Genomic DNA, 18,838 nt, shown 5'->3' with positions numbered 1-18,838 from the left:
ACAACAGCTAGCCAATGAACCCTTTCTAATTGCCACCTTTCCCGCCTAAAAGAAGAAAGGTACACAGATTTGCTGTTCATCCGTTGGTTTGACGGCAAAAAAAGAGGTGCTCGAATAAAGGAATAAAAGGCTTGGTCCCACAAATAAATTTGAGCCGAACTTCATTCCAGGAGTAGGGAAGTGCTTCTGGCTAAAAAAAGATGGTGCGCTTTGACAGTTAAATTTTACGCGCAACGGAAGGTGGCGAAGGGGTAGGATGCAGACGCGGCCGAAAGGGGGAAGAGCACGAACAAGGCATGGAAAAGGCTCTTTCGGCATGATATGCAAAGTAGAGCCACCTCAACAACGTCCGTGCCTGTCAATACTAAAAGCTACCGGCTCTCCACCTAAGTTGATTAGATCTTTCTCCCTAACCATCCAGACTTCAGTCGGCTCCTTACTGTCTACATATGACGCGAAGTAATGCACACACATCAATTTGAGGGATAGCTATCTAACTCTTTAGATGCTTCTATTATGACACACAGATCTTTCTTAATGAGTTAAGACTCGACGAATGGAGAAAAGGAGACAACGATTTAGTTGTAAATGGATCAAATAGATACAAAGGTGTGCAAACATTGAGATAGAGCTATCCTACATGATAGCTTGATTTAACATCAAGCCTGGACAAGTTGATGAACTTCTGCTAACACCTTTGTGAAATGAGAGCTTGCACCTATTCTCGTTTCTGCAGCTTCATCTCGACTATTACTGCCAGCTCAACCCAGCTCAGCGCAACTGCCTTTGCTTTCTGTCCAAAGCCTTGCTATTCCTATGGAACAAGGAATGTATCAAAGTGAAGAACCCATATAGCGCCTCGAAAGTCTATCTACCGATGGCTAACTTTGCTTGAGTCGAATACAGCCATTAACTCGGCAATCCATGAACCGCGCATTGCCCATACAAACTTGAATCTATCCTCCTGTGGCTTGCCGGATATAATTTGGCGCAATGCCAATGTTACAGCAATTATATCCGGTTTGTGTTATGATACCCGACACCATCAGCAAATTGTTCAGTTTCTTTGCTTTCAAAAAAAAAGGTCCCTGTCCTGCCTTCTACGCTCATCAGTACCTGTAATGAGGGCTTCAAGTGATCTTACTTTGATGTTTATCATGACCAACACTTCTTGAATGAATGTCCAGCTGGATTTAACAAAAGCCTCTCGCTCAATGATGCCTTGAGGTAGCTCGCTACGAAATATAGAATAATGGGAGGTGTCATTATGTTTTTTATTTAGTACGATAAAAAAAACAGATAAATAAGTTTACAGACAATGACTCCAAAATGACTGAATAGTAAAGTGCAATTACTACAGCATAACGATTGTAATCAAGTAGAAAGCAATTGGGACCATAAATAATAGACAAATAGCTTACTCATGAAAATCTGTAGTGATTGAGTAATATCGATTCCACAACTAGGACTGCCTATCATCAATAAAACTGATCGACCATACCTTGCTGCAATGAGTGTAGCGAGTGCATTTGTCTGTTTTTGCCTCAAGGTTCTAGCTAAGGTCGAAAAAATCTCCGGCATCATTGGGATCAAAGATCTCTTCTCCCCTTGGATCTTTATATCGTCAGAGTTGATGAGATTTTCGTAAGGAGCTAGAGATAACTTTGTGTTACTCATTATGAGGCCTCGCACAAAGCTCCAATGACATATATTCTTCTTAAAGGACATTGTCCTTAATTCATTGCGAATATGGCGTTGACATAAAGGTTTCAGTTATAGATAAAAATAAAAAAAAAAGTTAGATGCGCTGAATGCTCGTTTGATACAATTCTCAAGGAGTTATATGTAAAACAGTGCAGTAGTGTGCCGCCTGACAGAACGTTTACAACGCAGAAACTTTTATAGATCACCACCAGAGCCCTAAGCAAATCCTTCAGCCCCAGTGATATATCTGCTGGAGCAAAAAAAAGAGACCACAGAATGTTGCGCTTCAGCATGAGATGTTTTCATAATATTAATTGTCTTACAAGTCTTTCTATTTAGATTCGGGATAAAGGATGAGCTTTTTTTTTTTGTACAGTTAAAACGTTGTCGGTGTAGTGTAGGTTGAGGAAATTTTATGCAAACAGCAACATGAGCAAAAGTATGATTTTTTAATTTAAAGCAAGCGATTTGGCAAAATTAAAAATAGAGAAAATTTACAAGCTTTTATACAACACTCCCGTAAGAAAAGATTCTGTTCAGGAAACGAAGTTGATCACTAGGCGTTTCTTATATGGAGAGTTGGCTGTATACGGATTATATATACATGATGTGTTGTTTCAGTCAAGGTAGGCTCTAACGCCCTTTTTTTTTTTTTTTTTTTTTTTTTGCTGCTTCACCGCCTTCTTCTGCCTCCACGATAGCTGCGGTCTAATTCACGCAGAGTTCCAGGCATGGGCTGGATCATCTCTATCCGGATATGAACAGCCGAGTTCTGGCGAGCGTGGGTATCTAGATCCTGTTCTGGGTCGACGAAGATAAGATCGTCGGTTAGATTGACTGTACATGTTTCGGTATGACATCGAACTTGATTGGAACACGCCTGATTGATTCCCATGGCAAGAGCAATCGCCCTTTCAATCGCTGGGCCCATGGCGTGGAGTGTAATAAATGGATGACCATCGCTGACCAACAATTTTATTGCACGAGCGAGCTGGCCTTTGTAGCTTGATGATGTGGTGATATAAATGTCGGTTGGTAGAGTAGGCGCTCGTATAGGAGTACGTTTCCGGATTGTAGCTGTGATTCAGTAAAATTGTTTGTTCCAAGAAAAAAAGTGTCATTAAATGACTATAGATCGTAACGACATAGTACTCTTTTCTTTCCTTCTCTGGCTGTAAGATATGATAACATGAAGGCAAGATTTGCCGCATTGAGGGGTGTTGCTTCACCTGTGTCCTTGGATATCCTGGTTCGTTTAGTGTCTGGTCTGTCGATAGAGCTCGCGACTGTATAACGTTTCTGTGTGTCCATAATAGATTTCTCTCTTAAAATTAACTTCCTGTCCTAACCTCCTGTTGTCTCCAAGCGATGTTCACTAATAAAGGGTAATGAGTTTTCAGAAAAAGAGATCAGTTCACCTTCATCACTTGTGTCAAAGGTGATGATGTGGCTTTTCCTCAAACAAATATAAGGTTCAACAGGGCAGGACTGCGATGAGCTCAAGGAAGCTTTCCGTTCTTTCAGGGCCAGGGTATTTTTTTTTTTTTTTTTTTTTTTTTTTCACCGTGTTTATTTTCTCGGTGTATTAAAGACAAGCAAGCGAACTAGTCTAGCCATGAACACCGAATCAGAGTCGAGTCCATCCACTCCCAACGAGGCAGTAAGGGAAACACTCATTCTTATGCGTTTAACAGTAAACCATTTTTTTGTGACTCGAATCGTTGAAACTCACTTTTTTTATAATGAATTTCGCAGAGTGTCAGTACTCCATCTTCTGTCTCGGCTACTCCATCGCCTGATACAACTGATACATACATTGATGTTGCTATTACGGAAGCGATGCGCCTCGAAGAGGAAAAGCTGGAAAAAGAAACCACAGAGAAGGAAAAGGAGAAAATTGCAAAGCTAAAGGCTAAAGTAAGATATTCAAAATTTGGTGGCAAATGCCATCTTAAACCTTCAAAAAAAAGTATTGAAATTTCAAATATGCTCACTTGACTCAATCATGTTAGGCCACGGCGGAATTCAATGATACTATTGCTCGCCAACGATCGAAGCGTCTCAAGTTTTTGATCGAAAAATCTTTGATGTATGCAGATTTCCTTGGCTCAAAGCTAGAGAAACAGCAGAAGGAGGCCCGCGACAGAGCATCAGCCATTGAAGCAAAGCGAGAGAAGCAGAAAGAGAAGGATGACAAAGAAGAAGAAGATGCCACTGCTACAGCGATAACAGCTACTCGCGCCAGCACTCGCCGGCAACCTAATTCGGAGGAGCAGACGGCGCAGATCAATACCAAGAAAAAGACAGTTGCTGCTGCCAAAAAGCGTAAAACAGACGATGCGCACTACGACATTGCAGATTATATCGATAGAGATACTCTAAAGAAGCAAAAGCAAGCGAACAAGGTGGAACCGGCTGTAGAGCCGGCTGTGAAGCCCGCTACTACCGCTGTGTCTACTACAGTTGCTTCAGGAGCTAAATCCAATAAACCTGCTATATCTCCCCGCCAGCCCAAGCTAGTCACAGGGGGTATTCTCCGCGATTATCAATTGGAAGGGGTGGAATGGATGGTCAGTCTTTATGAGAATGGCCTAAATGGCATCCTGGCTGACGAGATGGGTCTTGGAAAGGTAAAGCTGAAACTTGGTATTATGGGCCTTCGAACTTATCTAAACAGTAAATTCTCTATTCACACACACTTTTTTTTTTTTTTTTTTTTTTTTTGAGTGGCTGTAGACATTACAGACGATTTCCTTTCTGGCATATCTTCGCGAGAAAGGAGTCTGGGGCCCCTTTCTTGTCGTTGCTCCTCTCTCTACCCTTGCTAACTGGGTTATTGAATTTGAGAGGTAAAGCAGATTGCCAAACCACCATGTCTTGCGTTCTCATTGCTTGAAGTTGATATTATATTGATCTTACACAATTTTCTAAATGTCGATTTTCTTAAAATCAGATTTGTCCCTGGAATTCCTGTGGAACTGTATCACGGAACTCCAGAGGAACGAGAGCACAAGAGGAACCATAAACTTAAGAAGCTGGACTCTTCATTCCCCATCATCGTTACCTCATATGAGATTGTTATCAGAGATCGCAAATACCTTTCTAAATACCAATGGAAGTACATCATTGTCGATGAAGGTCATCGGCTGAAGAACATGGACTGCAAACTCATTCGAGAACTCAAGAGCTATCACTCCGCAAATCGCATGCTCCTGACAGGCACACCATTACAGAACAATTTATCCGAATTATGGAGTTTACTCAACTTTTTGCTACCAGAAATCTTCGATGATCGCGAAGGGTTTCAAGAGTGGTTTGATTTTTCGGACATCAATGCCAAGGAAGGCCAGGAGCGTATTCTAGGCGAAGAATCGCAGAGCGGAATTGTAACAAGCTTACATCACATCCTGAAACCATTCTTACTACGCCGTGTGAAGACTGATGGTGAGTGTGAATTGTTTAGTGAAATACTGCTAAGAAAAAAAAGTCTCTTACCTTTCTTTCTCTCTCTCTATATATATTTTTTCTTCATCACAACCACTAGTTGAACACTCATTGCCAAAGAAGAAGGAGTACTTGCTGTATGCTCCTCTAACGCCAATTCAGAAAGAGTGGTACGATGCAGCTCTCAGCCGTGATATCCGCAACTTCTTGATTCATAAGAAGGCTGGACTAGACACCCCAAAGAAGGAAATGGGAGTGGAGAAGAGCAAGAAAGAGGAGGGAGAAGAAGAGATTGTGAAAGAAGACGTCGAGAATACGGAAGAGGTTACTGTTGAACAACTTGATGCGATTATCGATGCTGAAGAGGAACAAAAAGAGAAAGAAGAGCTGAAAGATAAAAAATTGGACGGCTCTAATCGGAGAACACGTGGAGGCGTCAAGTCGTACAAGGAGGAATCAGACGCCAAGTTCTTTAAAGATCTGGAGCAAGGAAAGGCGGTTGAAAAGAAAGACGAAGAGGAACAATTGACAGCACTTCAAGTTGATTTGCGTAAGGCAAGCAAGTCTGTCAGCAACATGAAGCTGATGAACATTGTGATGCAACTTCGTAAAGTGTGCAATCACCCCTTTTTATTTGACTGGCCCTTAGATCCCAAAACGAATATGCCTGTGCTCTCGGAGGACTTGTTGAATGCTTCTGGAAAGATGCTGGTACTGAGCCGACTACTTGAGGCTCTGTTCAAGCGGGAGCATAAGGTTTTGATCTTTTCCCAGTTCACAACTATGCTGGACATTATCCAGGACTGGGCTGAGATCTACAAGGGTTGGGTGTGCTGCCGCATTGACGGTGCAGTGCCACAGGAAGATCGGCGAAAACAAATTGCAGAGTTCAATAGGAACAAAAACCTCAAACTATTTTTGCTGTCGACTCGTGCAGGAGGTCTGGGTATTAACTTAACATCCGCGGATACTGTCATTATCTTTGATAGTGACTGGGTAAGAAGACTATTTATTCGCACATTGGCAGCAATACGATAGGAATTTTTTTTTTTTTTTGTTAATGAAATTGACTATTTGTCTTTTGATCCTTCATAGAATCCTCAAATGGACTTGCAGGCGCAGGATCGCGTGCATCGTATTGGTCAGACAAAACCCGTAATGATTTATCGTTTGGTGACCGCCAACACAATCGAAGGCAAGATCATTGAGCGGGCCAGCAGCAAACGCAAACTGGAGAAGCTAGTAATCCATAAAGGCAAGTTCAAGAAGCCACCCTCGGCTGGTACGAGCGCAGCAACTGATCGTGCAGCCACACTGTCGGACCTGGCAGAAATGCTTGCTCAAGATGATGGAGAAAAGATTCAACTTGCAACCAAGGACGATGTGGTTATATCGGACAAGCACTTGGAGATGCTATTGGATCGCAGCGATGCTGCATACGAGTCTATTGGAGTGGCTACGGCCGAGGGAGATGAGGATGGGGGAGCATCGATCTTTAAGGCTGTGGATGAAGTTCGGGACGACCAGAACGATATCCTTAAGGTAGACAAGATGGCATCCGCTGTGTAAGCAAATGTTATTTTTCATATGGTCAATATTAACACCTAAAGAAACAAAATAAATATATATCCTGCATTTTTAATAAAACACACCGGTCACATTGTTGAGTTTTTGTTTGCGTCAGGGAAGCCGATCTGCGCATTCTTTTTTTTAAATTCTCTAAATTTGCATCTATCCCATTTCATTCCTCCTTCCTTGAGTAAAAAGAAAAAGGCTCTATTACAATGGGCAAAAAGAAAAAAAGTGCACGACGTGTCAGTCAAAGTGAATTTGAAGCAGGTACATATGAGCCTGAATTTAAACTTGACTTTTGAACTTACTGCTAGTGCTGTTAGTGCATTTGTATCGCATTTTGTTTCGAACATGCCATTGATACAGTGCTTGAAATTGACTGTGGTGATAGGTGACGCTCTACTGCCAGAAATTTTCGCTGAATCAGGGATAAAGAAAAAACAGGATTCCAACAGTGCCAGTACAACTGCGCTTTCAGCCTCTAATGCAGGTCAAATGAGCGAAAGGATTGCAGGAGCGCTCGTGTCAGCACCAACAACTGTATCAGAATTGGTAGAATCGAATACGGCATCAACGTCAGAAGAGACTGTTGCACAGGACTTAGCAGGACTATCACAACATGAATCCTCTGAACACTCCAAATCAGCAGGCAAGGATGGTAAATGTCAGCATGTCAAGGATGCAGTCAAGCTTTCTAGTCTGCGTAAGGAAATTAAAAAACAAAAGGATTGGAACCATTGCCGACGATGTTTGAATGCAGAAAGTAAGGCTGCGAAGAAGAGGCTCGCGCAGCAATCACTGGAATCATCGTTAGCAGGATTGACTGTTTCATCATCCATGGATAATAACAAAAAGGACAATGAGGTTGTTATCGCTGCAGAGGAATTGTCACCAGAATCATTATGGATGTGTTTGAGTTGCTGTGAGATCAATTGTGGTAGGATGATTCATAAGCATGCAATAACACACCATAATGAAAAAGACAATAAACATCCGTTGGCAATCAATTTAGGCACCATGGACTGTTGGTAAATATAATGATAGTCAATAGCCATACCCGGAGTGGAGAGAGGCTTATTCATTTGGAAGTTCAAGGCACAAAGTCGCTTGATGAAGATGGATGAAGACTCTATTTGTGTTTATTGATGTTTATATGCTTTTTATTAATAGGTGCTATAGCTGTGATAATCAGATTGTACCAAGTAAGAATAAAAATCAGGTCATTCGGGAGTGTCAGGCTATTCTCGAGGACGGACGTTTGATCAGGCAGTCCAAAATGAGAGGTAATACTTTGCTTTGGACAAAAAATTATCTATAAACCTTTATTGACCTCTATCCTATTGTATCTTTAGCTGCTTCTGCAGCTGCTTCTGCAGCTGCTTCTGCAGCACCTTCAAAAAAGTCCAAAGGGTCTTCTGCCGCGGCTCCTGGTACACGAGGCACTATCGCTGCACCCATATCCAAGGCTAAAGTGTATACGCCTGGTTTGAAAAACCTTGGAAACACATGCTTTTTCAACTCTGTTGCTCAGGTACACGGCAAGAAAGTAGCATATATTTATATATATTTGAACTGCTTGATAGATCTTATACTAAATAGCCCTTTTAAACATCGTATTGATATATTTGCTTGTTCTTTTTTTGTAGGTTTTGACAGAGTCAAAGTCCTTGAGGGCTATTCTTTCCGAAAATGAACAAGAGGCTTCTGTATCCTCCAAATCACCGGCTGCAGTTACAAACTTAGGATTGGGTCCGCTAACGACCAGTTTCAAAGGATTTTTGAATACAATGTGGAAACAACAAGGCGGAGTAGTTGCACCCAATGAATTGTTTATGCAGATTACAAGGAAATGGAAAGTTTTCCGAGGCTTCCGGCAGCAAGACAGCCAGGAGTTAATGCGCTATCTATTTGACGGTATCAAGCAGGAGGAGCTTGACATGATCAAACGTCGGCTCGCAGAAGAAGGAGAGACTGGAAATGAAAAGGTTATGAAAGAAAACGAAAAAGTAAATGGGGACATCAAGGAAACATATAATGGTGAGGCAAAGAAGAGCAAGAACCAAGAAGAAGAGAACCAAGCTGTTGAAGGGCCATGTAAGTATACTCCTTTTATTGAGGGTTGCTTCTCAGGAGAACTCGTCAGTGTCATTGTCTGCGATGCGTGTAAGAAGGTAATGCCTTTTTTCATGGGACTATGTGTTGATGAAAGCTTGTAAGTATCGTAGCTGATATGAATAATTAAAATTTTAAATAGTGTTCTTATGCACCGGAGGACTTCTTCGATCTCTCTCTACCTGTTCGCAACTTTTCACAAACAAAATCACAATCATCATCTTTGGAGTTTGGTTCGAACTTAATGGCTCGCCTCCTTGCTCAATCCAAACGGAATGCAATCACAGCAGGCTCAGAGATCAAGACGACTGACTCCGGTGCTTCGGATGGTGAGGATCTCATCCTGGAGAACAAGCCCTCGGAAGCACATTTGCAGCATGTCGAAAAGGTGCTCCGAACCATTGGTCAATTTGATTCAGAAGCTCTTTCAGTTCAACGGTCATTGAACCAGTTTACCAGCGTAGATGTCTTGGATGGCGATAATAAGTTTGCATGCGAAAACTGCTATAAATTGATCAAGGCTTCAGCAAACAAGGGAAAGAACGATTGTAAGGAGCAGGAGCAGAAACAAGAGCAGAATCAGGAGCATGAAAAAAATCAGGAGCAAGAACAGGGGGAGGAGCAGGAGCAGGAGCAGGAGCAGGAGCAGGAGCAGGAGCAGGAGCAGGAGCAGGAGCAGGAGCAGGCTGAAGAGATAGTGAGTCTGGAGATAACAGCGACGAAGCAGGGTACAGAGGATACCAAGTCGGTTAAACAAAACCCATCAGAAACGCTTCAATCTGATAAGCAACAGAACAGATTAGAGGAAGATCAGGCGGCGGATTCAGGGACAGAATTCATGCCTAGAGATGATGACAACGATGATGACAACGATGATAGAGGAATACAGACGGATCGACTCGGCAACACAATCCCTAAAAAGCCATCCCAGGACAAAAGAACTGCTGAAAAAGAGAAGATTATACAAGAAGAACCCAATTATATTTTCCGCAAGGCCTTCAAGCGATATTTAATTTCAAAGTTGCCCCCAACGCTTATTCTACACTTGAAGCGCTTTGAGCAGTCTGGACGGTTCGGCCAAATGCGCAAGATTGATGATCATGTAGAAATCCCTGTCACTTTGGATATGAGCCCTTACTTTATGCCTGCGAGTGAAATCGAGCATGAAGATGAGGAGGATAACCAAAATCCCAGCAAATCTAACCAGTATTATTATAATGGTGATTTGTCAAAGAGATACAGGTTGTATGGCGCCGTGGTACATATGGGTACACTAGGTGGTGGACATTACATTAATTATGTACTTTCGTCAAAAGTAGTTGTTCCCGAAGACACTAAGGCTACCGAAGTGGTGTCGTCAGGAAAGAGTCTGAAGAGTAATAATAGTAGGATCAATACAAAAGTCGACGGGCAGGAGTTACCGGATGTTTCCTTAGCAATGCTGACGGCACAGCAGGGAAAGAAGAGGAAAAATACGAAGAAATCTACTATTCCTACAGGTGCCACAGGCAATGTATCGATCCCACAAGACGATGTTGCAACTTCGCAGGACAACATTGTGGCTCCACAAGACAACGTTACGATTCCACAAGACAACGTTACGATTCCACAAGACAACGTTGAGACTCCACAAGACAACGTTGAGACTCCACAGGACAATGTTGAGACTCCACAAGTCAATATTATAGAGCAAAGCAAAAGTGAAAAGGAAGAGGATGTTGTAGACACACGGCAATGGATTGCATGCAGTGACACCAACGTTCGAATGGCTAGTCTTCAAGAAGTCCTGGCAAGTCGCGCATACTTGCTTTTCTATGAGCGATACTAGAGAGAAAAATAGTATATAATAGAAAATGACCAGTTCTTTAACTAGCCAAGTACATATTTGATGATTTGATGACTATAATTTTATTTATTTTTCATTGTAACAATTAATTCTCAAAGTTCGTTTCCAACAGTAACCCAGTAGTCCCTCAGGTTGTTCTTACGTCCAAAAATCTCGAGATAACGGCCATTGGGAACCAGTTCCTCAATGAGCTCATACAATTCCTCAGGCTTTTGGCTCTGTCCACGACGTTCTGAAAAGATGACATCAGATCCGATGGAGTGCCTGCATCCTGGAGGATCTTCGCCCTAGAGGGCAATATTAAAAAAAAAAAAAAAAAAAAAAAAAAAAAAAAAAAAAGAAGAGAGATGTTCAGCAACACATCATTATCAATATAAGATACGACCGTATATCTTTTTTTTTTTTTTTTTTTTTTTTTTCCTACCTTCTTTCCTACAAGACATGTTTCCTTGGCGTGCTGAAGATAATATCCATGTCCCTTTGCCATTCTACGATTAACAGTCTGCTTTACCCATGTAATATCATCTACATAGCTAAAAATAAACAGATAGAAAGAAGCGAATCAATGGGCCTGAATGATGAAGCGGTGAGAGAGATAAAAAGCGTATACGCCATTGAAAGTCGTAATTCCTGGCTACTAAGGAGTATTGAGATAAGTGGCTATCTATCTTTACCTGTATCCCCATCTTCGCATCAGATCAAATGCTTTGGCATATTTGTTGTTGATGACCCAGATGAAGATGAAGCCATTGGAACTTAATTTTGGTACTGGTAGCTCTTCAATACAGATATCTGGTAGTTGTTGATAAGCAATAGCAACCTAGGACAGCGTATGTGAGATAAGAACGAAAGATAAAGATAAAGGTAAAGGGTAAAAATAAAATAAGGACATGAATAATTAACTTACTCCTCGAGTTGGTGCATGGGTAGCTAATTGCCATGGTGGATCCATAAGGATTACATCGAATTGACATTCTGCAGCCAGGCTCTATGATGTATGCAGGAGAGGGAGTGACATAAAGTATCCTGCTTTAGCTTCCAATGTCCTTTCCACATACGAGGTCTTCAATGTTTAAAGAAAAAGAAAAACCTACATCCCAGTCATAAGTCATAACATTGGCCTTGATAGGCACACACCATTCTGGCGCTTCAAATTCCTCCAAGTCATCCACTTCTTCTTCCAAATCCTCGTCTGCTACTCCTGCACCATTACTAGCATTTCCACTACTGGTACCGGTGCCTATTAAACATCCTGTCCCTGAAGCATTATTGCTATGTGCTTTTCCTTCGTCTATGTCCAATGATGCTTCCAATTGTTCGATATCAATATTAATTTGATCCAACATTGCAATGAGTTCCTTTTCTCGTGCTAATAATTTTGCAAGACGGCCACTTGCAGTTAGTGTTGGGAACAGCAAGGCATTGGCAGAGCTGGAGCGAAAGCCGTGGCTGTTACTGCCATGACCTCCAGACCCGGACGCAGATCCATTGGCGCTGGTACTGGGCGAAGATACATTGCCAGTCTCTGAATCGTTCCCGCTGTCAGTCGCCATAGCGACCTCATCCGTAAGGCTCATGACTTTTCACTTTTTTTTTTTTTTTTTTTTTTTAAGAATGTCAAGACAGCAGCAATGTGGCAGCAAAACAGTTTTGTTTATTTTTGAAAAAGACGCGCTAGTGACTGCAAGCTAAATTTCATGATTTCATTTCCTATTAGAGAGAGCATTTATAATCTTTTGACTAAATCAAAAGACACCATTCGAGCGCAAGTAATTATATCCATGTACCAACAAACTCTGTTTGGCAAACGTATTGTGTCCATTAACCTTGATAGCTGGCTCCGAGAAAAGACTTGCCGTGGAAAGATTGAACGCCAGAGTCAACCCAATAAGAATTACAGGTGGAACTGACACTTTTCGTCCGACTGTGTTGCTCAACATGTCGGAGACAATGGTTCCAGCACCTTGAATCAAAAAGAAGACTGTCATAGAGCCAGGACTAATATGATACAGAGAGAAAAAAAACATCTCGTGCATCAGTCCTGACATCAAGAAAACAGCCATGACAGGTAACGCTCGCTCTAGTTGCATAGCCAACGATTTGTTCATGGATGATATTCTTGGGGTCAGGTATTTTTGAAGGAGATGGTGCACAGGCTTGAAGCCTAGGTCGACCCAGATTCTTTTAAAAATATGGTGCCATCGTCGCCAAAACTCGGCAGGGGATGTGGCAAATCCTGGAAATTGGTGTCGAACCAATGTCCATTCTGTATCATGAATCAAATTTCCGGTGGTGACCGCCCAAAGAATCATGATGATGTACCAAGCCAATGTAATACCGAAAAGCACCCCTACGGCCAGAAAAGAATCGAACAGCATTCGCCCGGTGAGGGAGAAGCCCTGAATATCCTCATATGTTAGGAAGCTGCAGTAGAATAGAATGCAATCTAGCACAGTTACATAGAGCAAAACACGTGGGAGATAAGCGCTCCAGTGTTGGGGGTTGGGATCCGTAGGTGGAATGTAAACATGTTTGACGATCTTTCCCTTGTTTAGCTCAGTTTTACTAATGTCACTAGAAAGGCTAACACTGTTACTGCCGTTACTGCTGCCATTGTTGTTGATGGTAGATGGTGATGGTAATCCTTGATTAGATCTGTCAAATCCTGATGCTGTATCCTTGGTTGATTTTGAGATCTTGTCCAACTCACCGCGAAGGTGAGTCTGCTGTAGCTCGAGCTCATGCCGCTGAAGCTGCTCTTTATTCAAAGGGACCTTGCGGAAGGGCTGCCAGACCTCAACCCACCAATCATCAAAATTGAGAGTTGGCTCTTTTCCTGTCCTCCAAGGACGGACATAGTACAAGTCGACCATGCGCATTAGTACGCAAGCACAGGCAGTGTCATGGAGGAGCTGGGAACCTGGTGAATGGAGAGTGGTGAAGAAAATCGGAGCTGTAAATAAGCCAAGGAGTAATGGAGCAGCGATACATTGCTTCTGTAAGCGCGGAAGTGGTAAAAGCAAGAGGAAGTAGAGACTGCATCCAAAGATGAGGAAGATACTGAAGTAGTAGCAATCGGGGAGAGGGATCTGCAAAGAGTTTTGACCAAGAAGAGGAGGCGCAACAGGTAAAGAAGGTGGAAGAGAACTAACAAAGGAGCTAAAGGGGATCAACTTGTTGAGTGTTGATTTGAGCTGGGTCATGGATGCTGTTATTATCTCCATGGTGTAGGCAATAGTGTAAAGGCTAAAGCAATAGTGTAAAGGTGATGAAAAGTAAAAAAAAATAAAAAAAAAAGCCTTCTATTCTGTAATTTATATAAGTTCATACCCTCGACAATAATGTACCAATTTAGAAAATTATTTTGAAATGATATTTGCAATGCCATTTTCCTTTTTTGTCTTGTTATTATTTTTGGATCATTTGAAAACAAATGCACAGACGCTCATTAACTCTTTTTTTAAATCCATCTTCAGGCTCGAGACTACATAAACATCCCAATCTCTTTCTAGTCGACACAATCCTCGGTCGAGTAGAGCAACAATGTTGCATCGCAAAGCCAGGTCCAATCCCTAAAGCTTACAAACTTGATGACTGCTATGGAGCATACGAAGCTATTTGGTTATTGTACAGAGGGTCTTCTATACGCTCAGTTTCTCTTTCATTGGATGACAGACTTACCATCCCGATGAAGATTAGGCTATTCTACGATTACAGAGGCCTACATGTTTGGTTTTGTTTGGTTTCCCTTGAAACATTTTGTGTGTTTTTCCTTGGCTTCTGCTGAACGTACCCGTACGGACAATGATACATGTCAATGAGCTGTGCATGTCCTGGCAACATGTGGAGCGAACCGTAGCGTTACTGAATCCATAACGATAGATGATAGAATCTGAAGAGCATTTCAAACTCATTTGACCCCTTTTATCCGATCCAGGGCCATCGATTTATGTAACACGCAACGCCTCAGGATGTAGAGAGAGAGACATGAAAAGACTTATTTCATCATCCGACAGGCCATTCATTGCACATGAGGCATCCATATTCTTTGAGTCGAGGTACTGGTGTTGGACACGTGTAATACACCAGTTCCTACACACCTCTGTCCAGTTCCAAATCCAACAGTCTGGTTTTATTGATTAAGGTGACTAGGAGATATCAGGATCAGACTCCAAGAAGATGAATACATTTATTTATGCTTTTTTTTTTTTTAAAAAAAATCCTCCTGGAGCAGCAAACCGACCAAACGATTTGCGAAATACGTTCTTAAATGTCTTAAATGTATAACGTGGTTGTATCGTTGAAATGCCACCTTTCTTTTAATGACTAGATCAAAGCTCGTGTGCTTCACTTCGACATGATCCTCCCATACTCTGATGTGACTTTTAGATTACGGATACCCGCTGATATACTCCAAGATAAAGGTATTTCAATTGGATTCACATTCATTTTAATAGTTCTTTCTTCAGCTCTTCTTAATAAATTATAATATTCCAAAAGCTGATTTTCCTCTCTGCCATTGCGCCCGATATCCAAAATGAAGCGTTATATGATTAAAAAACTTTGGGCATCTTTGGGAACATTCCTGACAATGCTTGCAGGACAATGCAGCAATTTGATCCTCTCTACTTTTTGAAACCAAGATCAAAAAGCATTAGGAATTGGCATGTTGTGATTGTTCAATGCTACTGCCAATTCTGGAGGTACAATGGCACACATTGGGGCTAAGTGGTTGGACTCGGGTTTGACCCACAAATATATATTATTGAGCAGTAAAGAGATCGAAGATCAAGGTTGGGAACCCTGCGGTTGTTCATCTTTCTGAACAGCATGAGAAGGATTTCATAGCGGGCAAAGACCTTGGCGAGAATGGGCAGGGTAGCCATTGTTTTTGCTCTGATTACCGTTGTTGTTGGTTGTGGTGGTGAAAGGAAGTAAGTTTTTTAAAACAATGGACCATGTGGTTGAAAATATCGAAATTAAAGCTTGTATCCTTTTTTCAGGCACAAACAGCTTCCCATCACATTGACTTTCGCATTCATTTAATCATTCACCACATCTCTCACATCCATCCATTCAATCCTTTCCACATCATTGACTACCTTGATCTCTTTCTCTTCATTGATAATCATTTTAATTCTTACTACTTGTTCGTTCTCTCTTTGCTCTCTCTCTTTCTCTTTTTTTTTTTTTTTTTTTTTTTTTTGCGAATTGTACATTGCAACCATCAACAAATAAGACAACAAATGTGTCGGCGGCGGATCAGCAAAGCATCGCATTCACTTTCCTCTTTCTCCCCCTCTAAATCTTGCTCTTGCCACGCCAGACTTTACTGTAATAATTTATTTTTTTCCCGTCCTCAACTCAGGTCTGGCTCCATATACCCTTCTACATCTACCTCTGAAGACTCCGTCACCATGTCTCCTTTTCAATCCTTTTCTCCAATATTTTTTTCTATCTATTCAAACCGCAAGCCAGCTTTCCATTGGAAGAATCTTCATACAATTTGTGTCTTAATTATAGCCTCTGTCTTACTCTCGTCAGACTTGATCTTTTCGACAAGTCATGGTCAAGTTTCTGCAGAGCCCCTATCATTACCATCACTACAATCACGCCTATACCTCCCTCCTAAAGGCGCTACAATCTATGTCCCTGAAAGTGAGAAAAAGCCCCAAGATCCATTACCATCATTGCCAAACGGACCAACATTGCTCGGCTTTTCATCCAAGGCTAAAGCACCGATTAAAGATAAGAATAGCACCATTGGAGTAGGGGCGAATCCTACTAATATCATCAGTGTGCCGCTACAGGATTTGATGGCCGATACTGTGGTATGCTTTGTATTATTCTTTTTTTTTTTTTTTTTTTTATTGCGCCCTCCCGATCCAATGTTTACATGTTATTCCTTTGACCTAATCAATGACGAAGTAGTTTCATGCTGCACATCGTTGATGTCTCTGCTTCCAATTTTTTTTTTTTTTTTTGTTTTACAATGCATGTAATACTTTTTTGTGTCAATCACTATTTTTCTGTAGCGCCCGATATTTTTAGTGCTCACGAACTAATTTTTTGTTCCCATTCTTTTTTTCCGTGCTCATTCACTATTCCATTCACTCGTCATGTCAACTGTAATCTGTCTATTGGAACAATACTCCTCCCCTTAATTTTGTGTCTGTGTCTAAATCGACGCATCATGCTCTACATTTTACCTTCAGTATATCGGTAAGTATAAATGAAGTCGGTACACGCGTGTTAGATGTTCCAAACCTTTGTGTGATGGAAACTTTTTTTTTTTTTTTTTTTTTTTTCGATTTGTTTGTCGCACATTCTTATAAATTGAATGAATTAATTGACCGTTATGGTGATACCTTCTCACTCTCGGGCAACAAACAGGCATGATCTCGTTGGGAACACCAGCTCAGAACTTCTCCATGGTGTTTGATACTGGTAGTAGTGATATGTGGGTGCCAACACAGGCCTGTAAATCAATATCATGTTTGACACTACTGCGGTATAATTCGACAGCATCTTCTACATATCATGCAGAAGGAAAAGCATTCGACATTAAGTATGGTGACGATTCACATGTCAGTGGAGTAACTGGGTTGGACCACATGCATATTTCTGGTGCAACTATCGCCAACCAATCCTTTGGGATGGCCTCAGTAGATGACTCGACTATTGCCAAGAAAGGGATCGAGGGTGTTGTAGGACTTGGTTTTGGACGTGTAGCCAATGTTAAGGGCTACACGACCATCGTAGAGACTATGCTTGCCCGCAAGATGATTGTTCAACCCATTGTCTCGCTCTGGATGGGAAGACAACGTATGGGAGGTTCGAATGAGGGTTCTGGAGGTGCGTTTATTTTTGGTGGAGTCGACACAACAAAGTACATAGGCAACTTTACATGGGCACCCATTGTAGACAAGAACACGTGGAAGATTCGTATTAATGCAGTATCTATAGCAGGAACAGACTTGGATCTCTCTGGAAACGCATTGGTTGACTCTGGTAAAACTCAATAAGCATCATGCTAATTGTATTTGTACTGAAACACTATACTTGATAGGATGGAATAGATGGGCTTCTATTTATTATTATTATTATCATTGTTATTGTCATTGTTGACTTTTTTGACAGGCACGTCCTTGATCATTTTGCCTGCTAAGGTTGCATCTGTTTTTCACGAGCACATACCAGGGGCCATTCAGGTATAAACATTTATACATTTATACGGCATAAAATGAAGGAGTGGATTTTTTTTTTTTTTTTTTTTTTTTTTTCAATTGCATGGAGAAGGACTTTGAATGTTAAATATCAAATGTCAAATGTTACACTAACAACAAGCAATGCCTTCTTTTGACAGGCACCACAAGTAGGATGGATCCTTCCTTGCAATACAAGTGTAGGTGACCTTAACTTTACGATCAGTGGTCAGCAATTCCGAGTGCCAGCCGAAGAGTTAGTGGTATTGTTCAGGATTCCTGGCTATGCAGAGTATTGCAAGAGTGCTATCGATGTTTCCCTTTCTGCTTCGGAATCAGACTGGATATTGGGAGCATCGTTCCTGAAGAACGTCTACAGTGTTTTTGATTACCGCTCTCTTCAGATTGGGTTTGCACATCCTTCCAATGTCTACAACACACTTGCCAATATCACCTTATTACCAAATCTCTCTAATCCACCACAAGGAAATCAAGGAAATGGCAATGAGTCTAATGGAAGCCTGCCTGGCCAGGGCAATGGATCGTTTGATGTGAATGAATCCAATCGATCTTTTCCAGGAGGAGTAAGTGTATAAAATTTGCCTTAATTATTATGAGTTTGGGGAAGTCCCCACCCCCTTTTTGACTAATGACTAAATGTTACCTATGGTTCTATTGATCTCTCTCTAGATTAATGTCATGTTCTATACGTTTACAACGATAATTTGTACACTCTTGGTCGTTTGTGGGTTCTGAGAATAAATTAAAAGTTGGGAAGTTGAATCAGAAATGAGTCGGTCGCTGTCACAAAATGCACAATCACGCGATTTGGAGCCAGTGAGTCAATACGAACCCCATTTCTTTCTGGCATAGAAAGGTTCATTGATGTGGAAAAAAAGCTTTAGTATGACATTTCTGTCTTGAAAGAACAACTTGTCTCTCTCTCTCTCTCTCT

General features: G+C 41.4%; 6 protein-coding genes across 6 annotated transcripts; 3 read left to right on the top strand and 3 right to left on the bottom strand.

Moving 5' to 3' along the window:
- Positions 1–2,377: 2,377 nt before the first annotated feature.
- Positions 2,378–3,102, bottom strand: BCR41DRAFT_338055 (ribonuclease P protein subunit p20-like protein; the record flags this gene model as incomplete). The annotated part of the gene is made up of 2 exons (XM_022022100.1): positions 2,934–3,102; positions 2,378–2,781 (listed from the first exon to the last, which is right to left on the bottom strand). The coding sequence occupies exons 1-2, from the start codon at positions 3,013–3,015 to the stop codon at positions 2,378–2,380; spliced, it is 486 nt and encodes a 161-aa protein (XP_021880125.1). The 5' UTR covers positions 3,016–3,102.
- A 166-nt stretch (positions 3,103–3,268) lies between these two features.
- BCR41DRAFT_324220 (SNF2 family N-terminal domain-domain-containing protein) lies at positions 3,269–6,782 on the top strand. Its single transcript, XM_022021538.1, has 7 exons — positions 3,269–3,364; positions 3,460–3,621; positions 3,717–4,334; positions 4,441–4,553; positions 4,658–5,148; positions 5,249–6,144; positions 6,244–6,782. Exons 1-7 carry the CDS (start codon positions 3,320–3,322, stop codon positions 6,715–6,717), a joined length of 2,799 nt encoding a protein of 932 aa, XP_021880124.1. The 5' UTR covers positions 3,269–3,319; the 3' UTR covers positions 6,718–6,782.
- An 80-nt stretch (positions 6,783–6,862) lies between these two features.
- Positions 6,863–10,695, top strand: BCR41DRAFT_423146 (hypothetical protein). Its single transcript, XM_022030255.1, has 6 exons — positions 6,863–6,987; positions 7,112–7,748; positions 7,891–8,003; positions 8,073–8,251; positions 8,367–8,891; positions 8,975–10,695. The coding sequence occupies exons 1-6, from the start codon at positions 6,933–6,935 to the stop codon at positions 10,658–10,660; spliced, it is 3,195 nt and encodes a 1,064-aa protein (XP_021880123.1). The 5' UTR covers positions 6,863–6,932; the 3' UTR covers positions 10,661–10,695.
- Positions 10,696–10,770: 75 nt separating this feature from the next.
- Positions 10,771–12,024, bottom strand: BCR41DRAFT_378123 (MT-A70-domain-containing protein; the record flags this gene model as incomplete). Its single annotated transcript, XM_022027137.1, has 5 exons — positions 10,771–10,965; positions 11,103–11,211; positions 11,353–11,498; positions 11,586–11,666; positions 11,773–12,024. 5 exons carry the CDS (start codon positions 12,022–12,024, stop codon positions 10,771–10,773), a joined length of 783 nt encoding a protein of 260 aa, XP_021880122.1.
- Positions 12,025–12,312: 288 nt separating this feature from the next.
- BCR41DRAFT_356185 (hypothetical protein) lies at positions 12,313–13,944 on the bottom strand. Its single transcript, XM_022024605.1, has one exon. The coding sequence runs from the start codon at positions 13,900–13,902 to the stop codon at positions 12,424–12,426; it is 1,479 nt and encodes a 492-aa protein (XP_021880121.1). The 5' UTR covers positions 13,903–13,944; the 3' UTR covers positions 12,313–12,423.
- A 1,931-nt stretch (positions 13,945–15,875) lies between these two features.
- Positions 15,876–18,826, top strand: BCR41DRAFT_356184 (aspartic peptidase domain-containing protein). Its single transcript, XM_022024604.1, has 6 exons — positions 15,876–16,509; positions 16,894–16,900; positions 17,072–17,689; positions 17,819–17,889; positions 18,045–18,467; positions 18,574–18,826. Exons 1-6 carry the CDS (start codon positions 15,925–15,927, stop codon positions 18,637–18,639), a joined length of 1,770 nt encoding a protein of 589 aa, XP_021880120.1. The 5' UTR covers positions 15,876–15,924; the 3' UTR covers positions 18,640–18,826.
- The last annotated feature ends 12 nt before the right edge of the window (positions 18,827–18,838 follow it).

The sequence above is a fragment of the Lobosporangium transversale genome, assembly GCF_002105155.1.
Source record: "Lobosporangium transversale strain NRRL 3116 chromosome Unknown BCR41scaffold_25, whole genome shotgun sequence".
Classification (NCBI taxonomy): Eukaryota; Fungi; Mortierellomycota; class Mortierellomycetes; order Mortierellales; family Mortierellaceae; genus Lobosporangium; species Lobosporangium transversale.
This window is presented reverse-complemented; position numbering and strand designations above follow the sequence as displayed.

What these genes read in the sequence shown, in the direction of transcription:
- BCR41DRAFT_324220 (XM_022021538.1), top strand. Translation starts at nt 3,320, where the DNA reads ATGAACACCGAATCAGAGTCGAGTCCATCCACTCCCAACGAGGCA. An exon ending in CATCCACTCCCAACGAGGCA is followed by an intron (nt 3,365 to 3,459) that starts GTAAGGGAAACA and finishes TGAATTTCGCAG; the next exon opens with AGTGTCAGTACTCCATCTTC. An exon ending in TTATCTTTGATAGTGACTGG is followed by an intron (nt 6,145 to 6,243) that starts GTAAGAAGACTA and finishes GATCCTTCATAG; the next exon opens with AATCCTCAAATGGACTTGCA.
- BCR41DRAFT_423146 (XM_022030255.1), top strand. Translation starts at nt 6,933, where the DNA reads ATGGGCAAAAAGAAAAAAAGTGCACGACGTGTCAGTCAAAGTGAATTT. An exon ending in TCAAAGTGAATTTGAAGCAG is followed by an intron (nt 6,988 to 7,111) that starts GTACATATGAGC and finishes CTGTGGTGATAG; the next exon opens with GTGACGCTCTACTGCCAGAA. An exon ending in CAGGCAGTCCAAAATGAGAG is followed by an intron (nt 8,004 to 8,072) that starts GTAATACTTTGC and finishes TTGTATCTTTAG; the next exon opens with CTGCTTCTGCAGCTGCTTCT.
- BCR41DRAFT_356185 (XM_022024605.1), bottom strand. Translation starts at nt 13,902, where the DNA reads ATGGAGATAATAACAGCATCCATGACCCAGCTCAAATCAACACTCAAC.
- BCR41DRAFT_356184 (XM_022024604.1), top strand. Translation starts at nt 15,925, where the DNA reads ATGTGTCGGCGGCGGATCAGCAAAGCATCGCATTCACTTTCCTCTTTC. An exon ending in ACATACCAGGGGCCATTCAG is followed by an intron (nt 17,890 to 18,044) that starts GTATAAACATTT and finishes TTCTTTTGACAG; the next exon opens with GCACCACAAGTAGGATGGAT. An exon ending in ATCGATCTTTTCCAGGAGGA is followed by an intron (nt 18,468 to 18,573) that starts GTAAGTGTATAA and finishes ATCTCTCTCTAG; the next exon opens with ATTAATGTCATGTTCTATAC.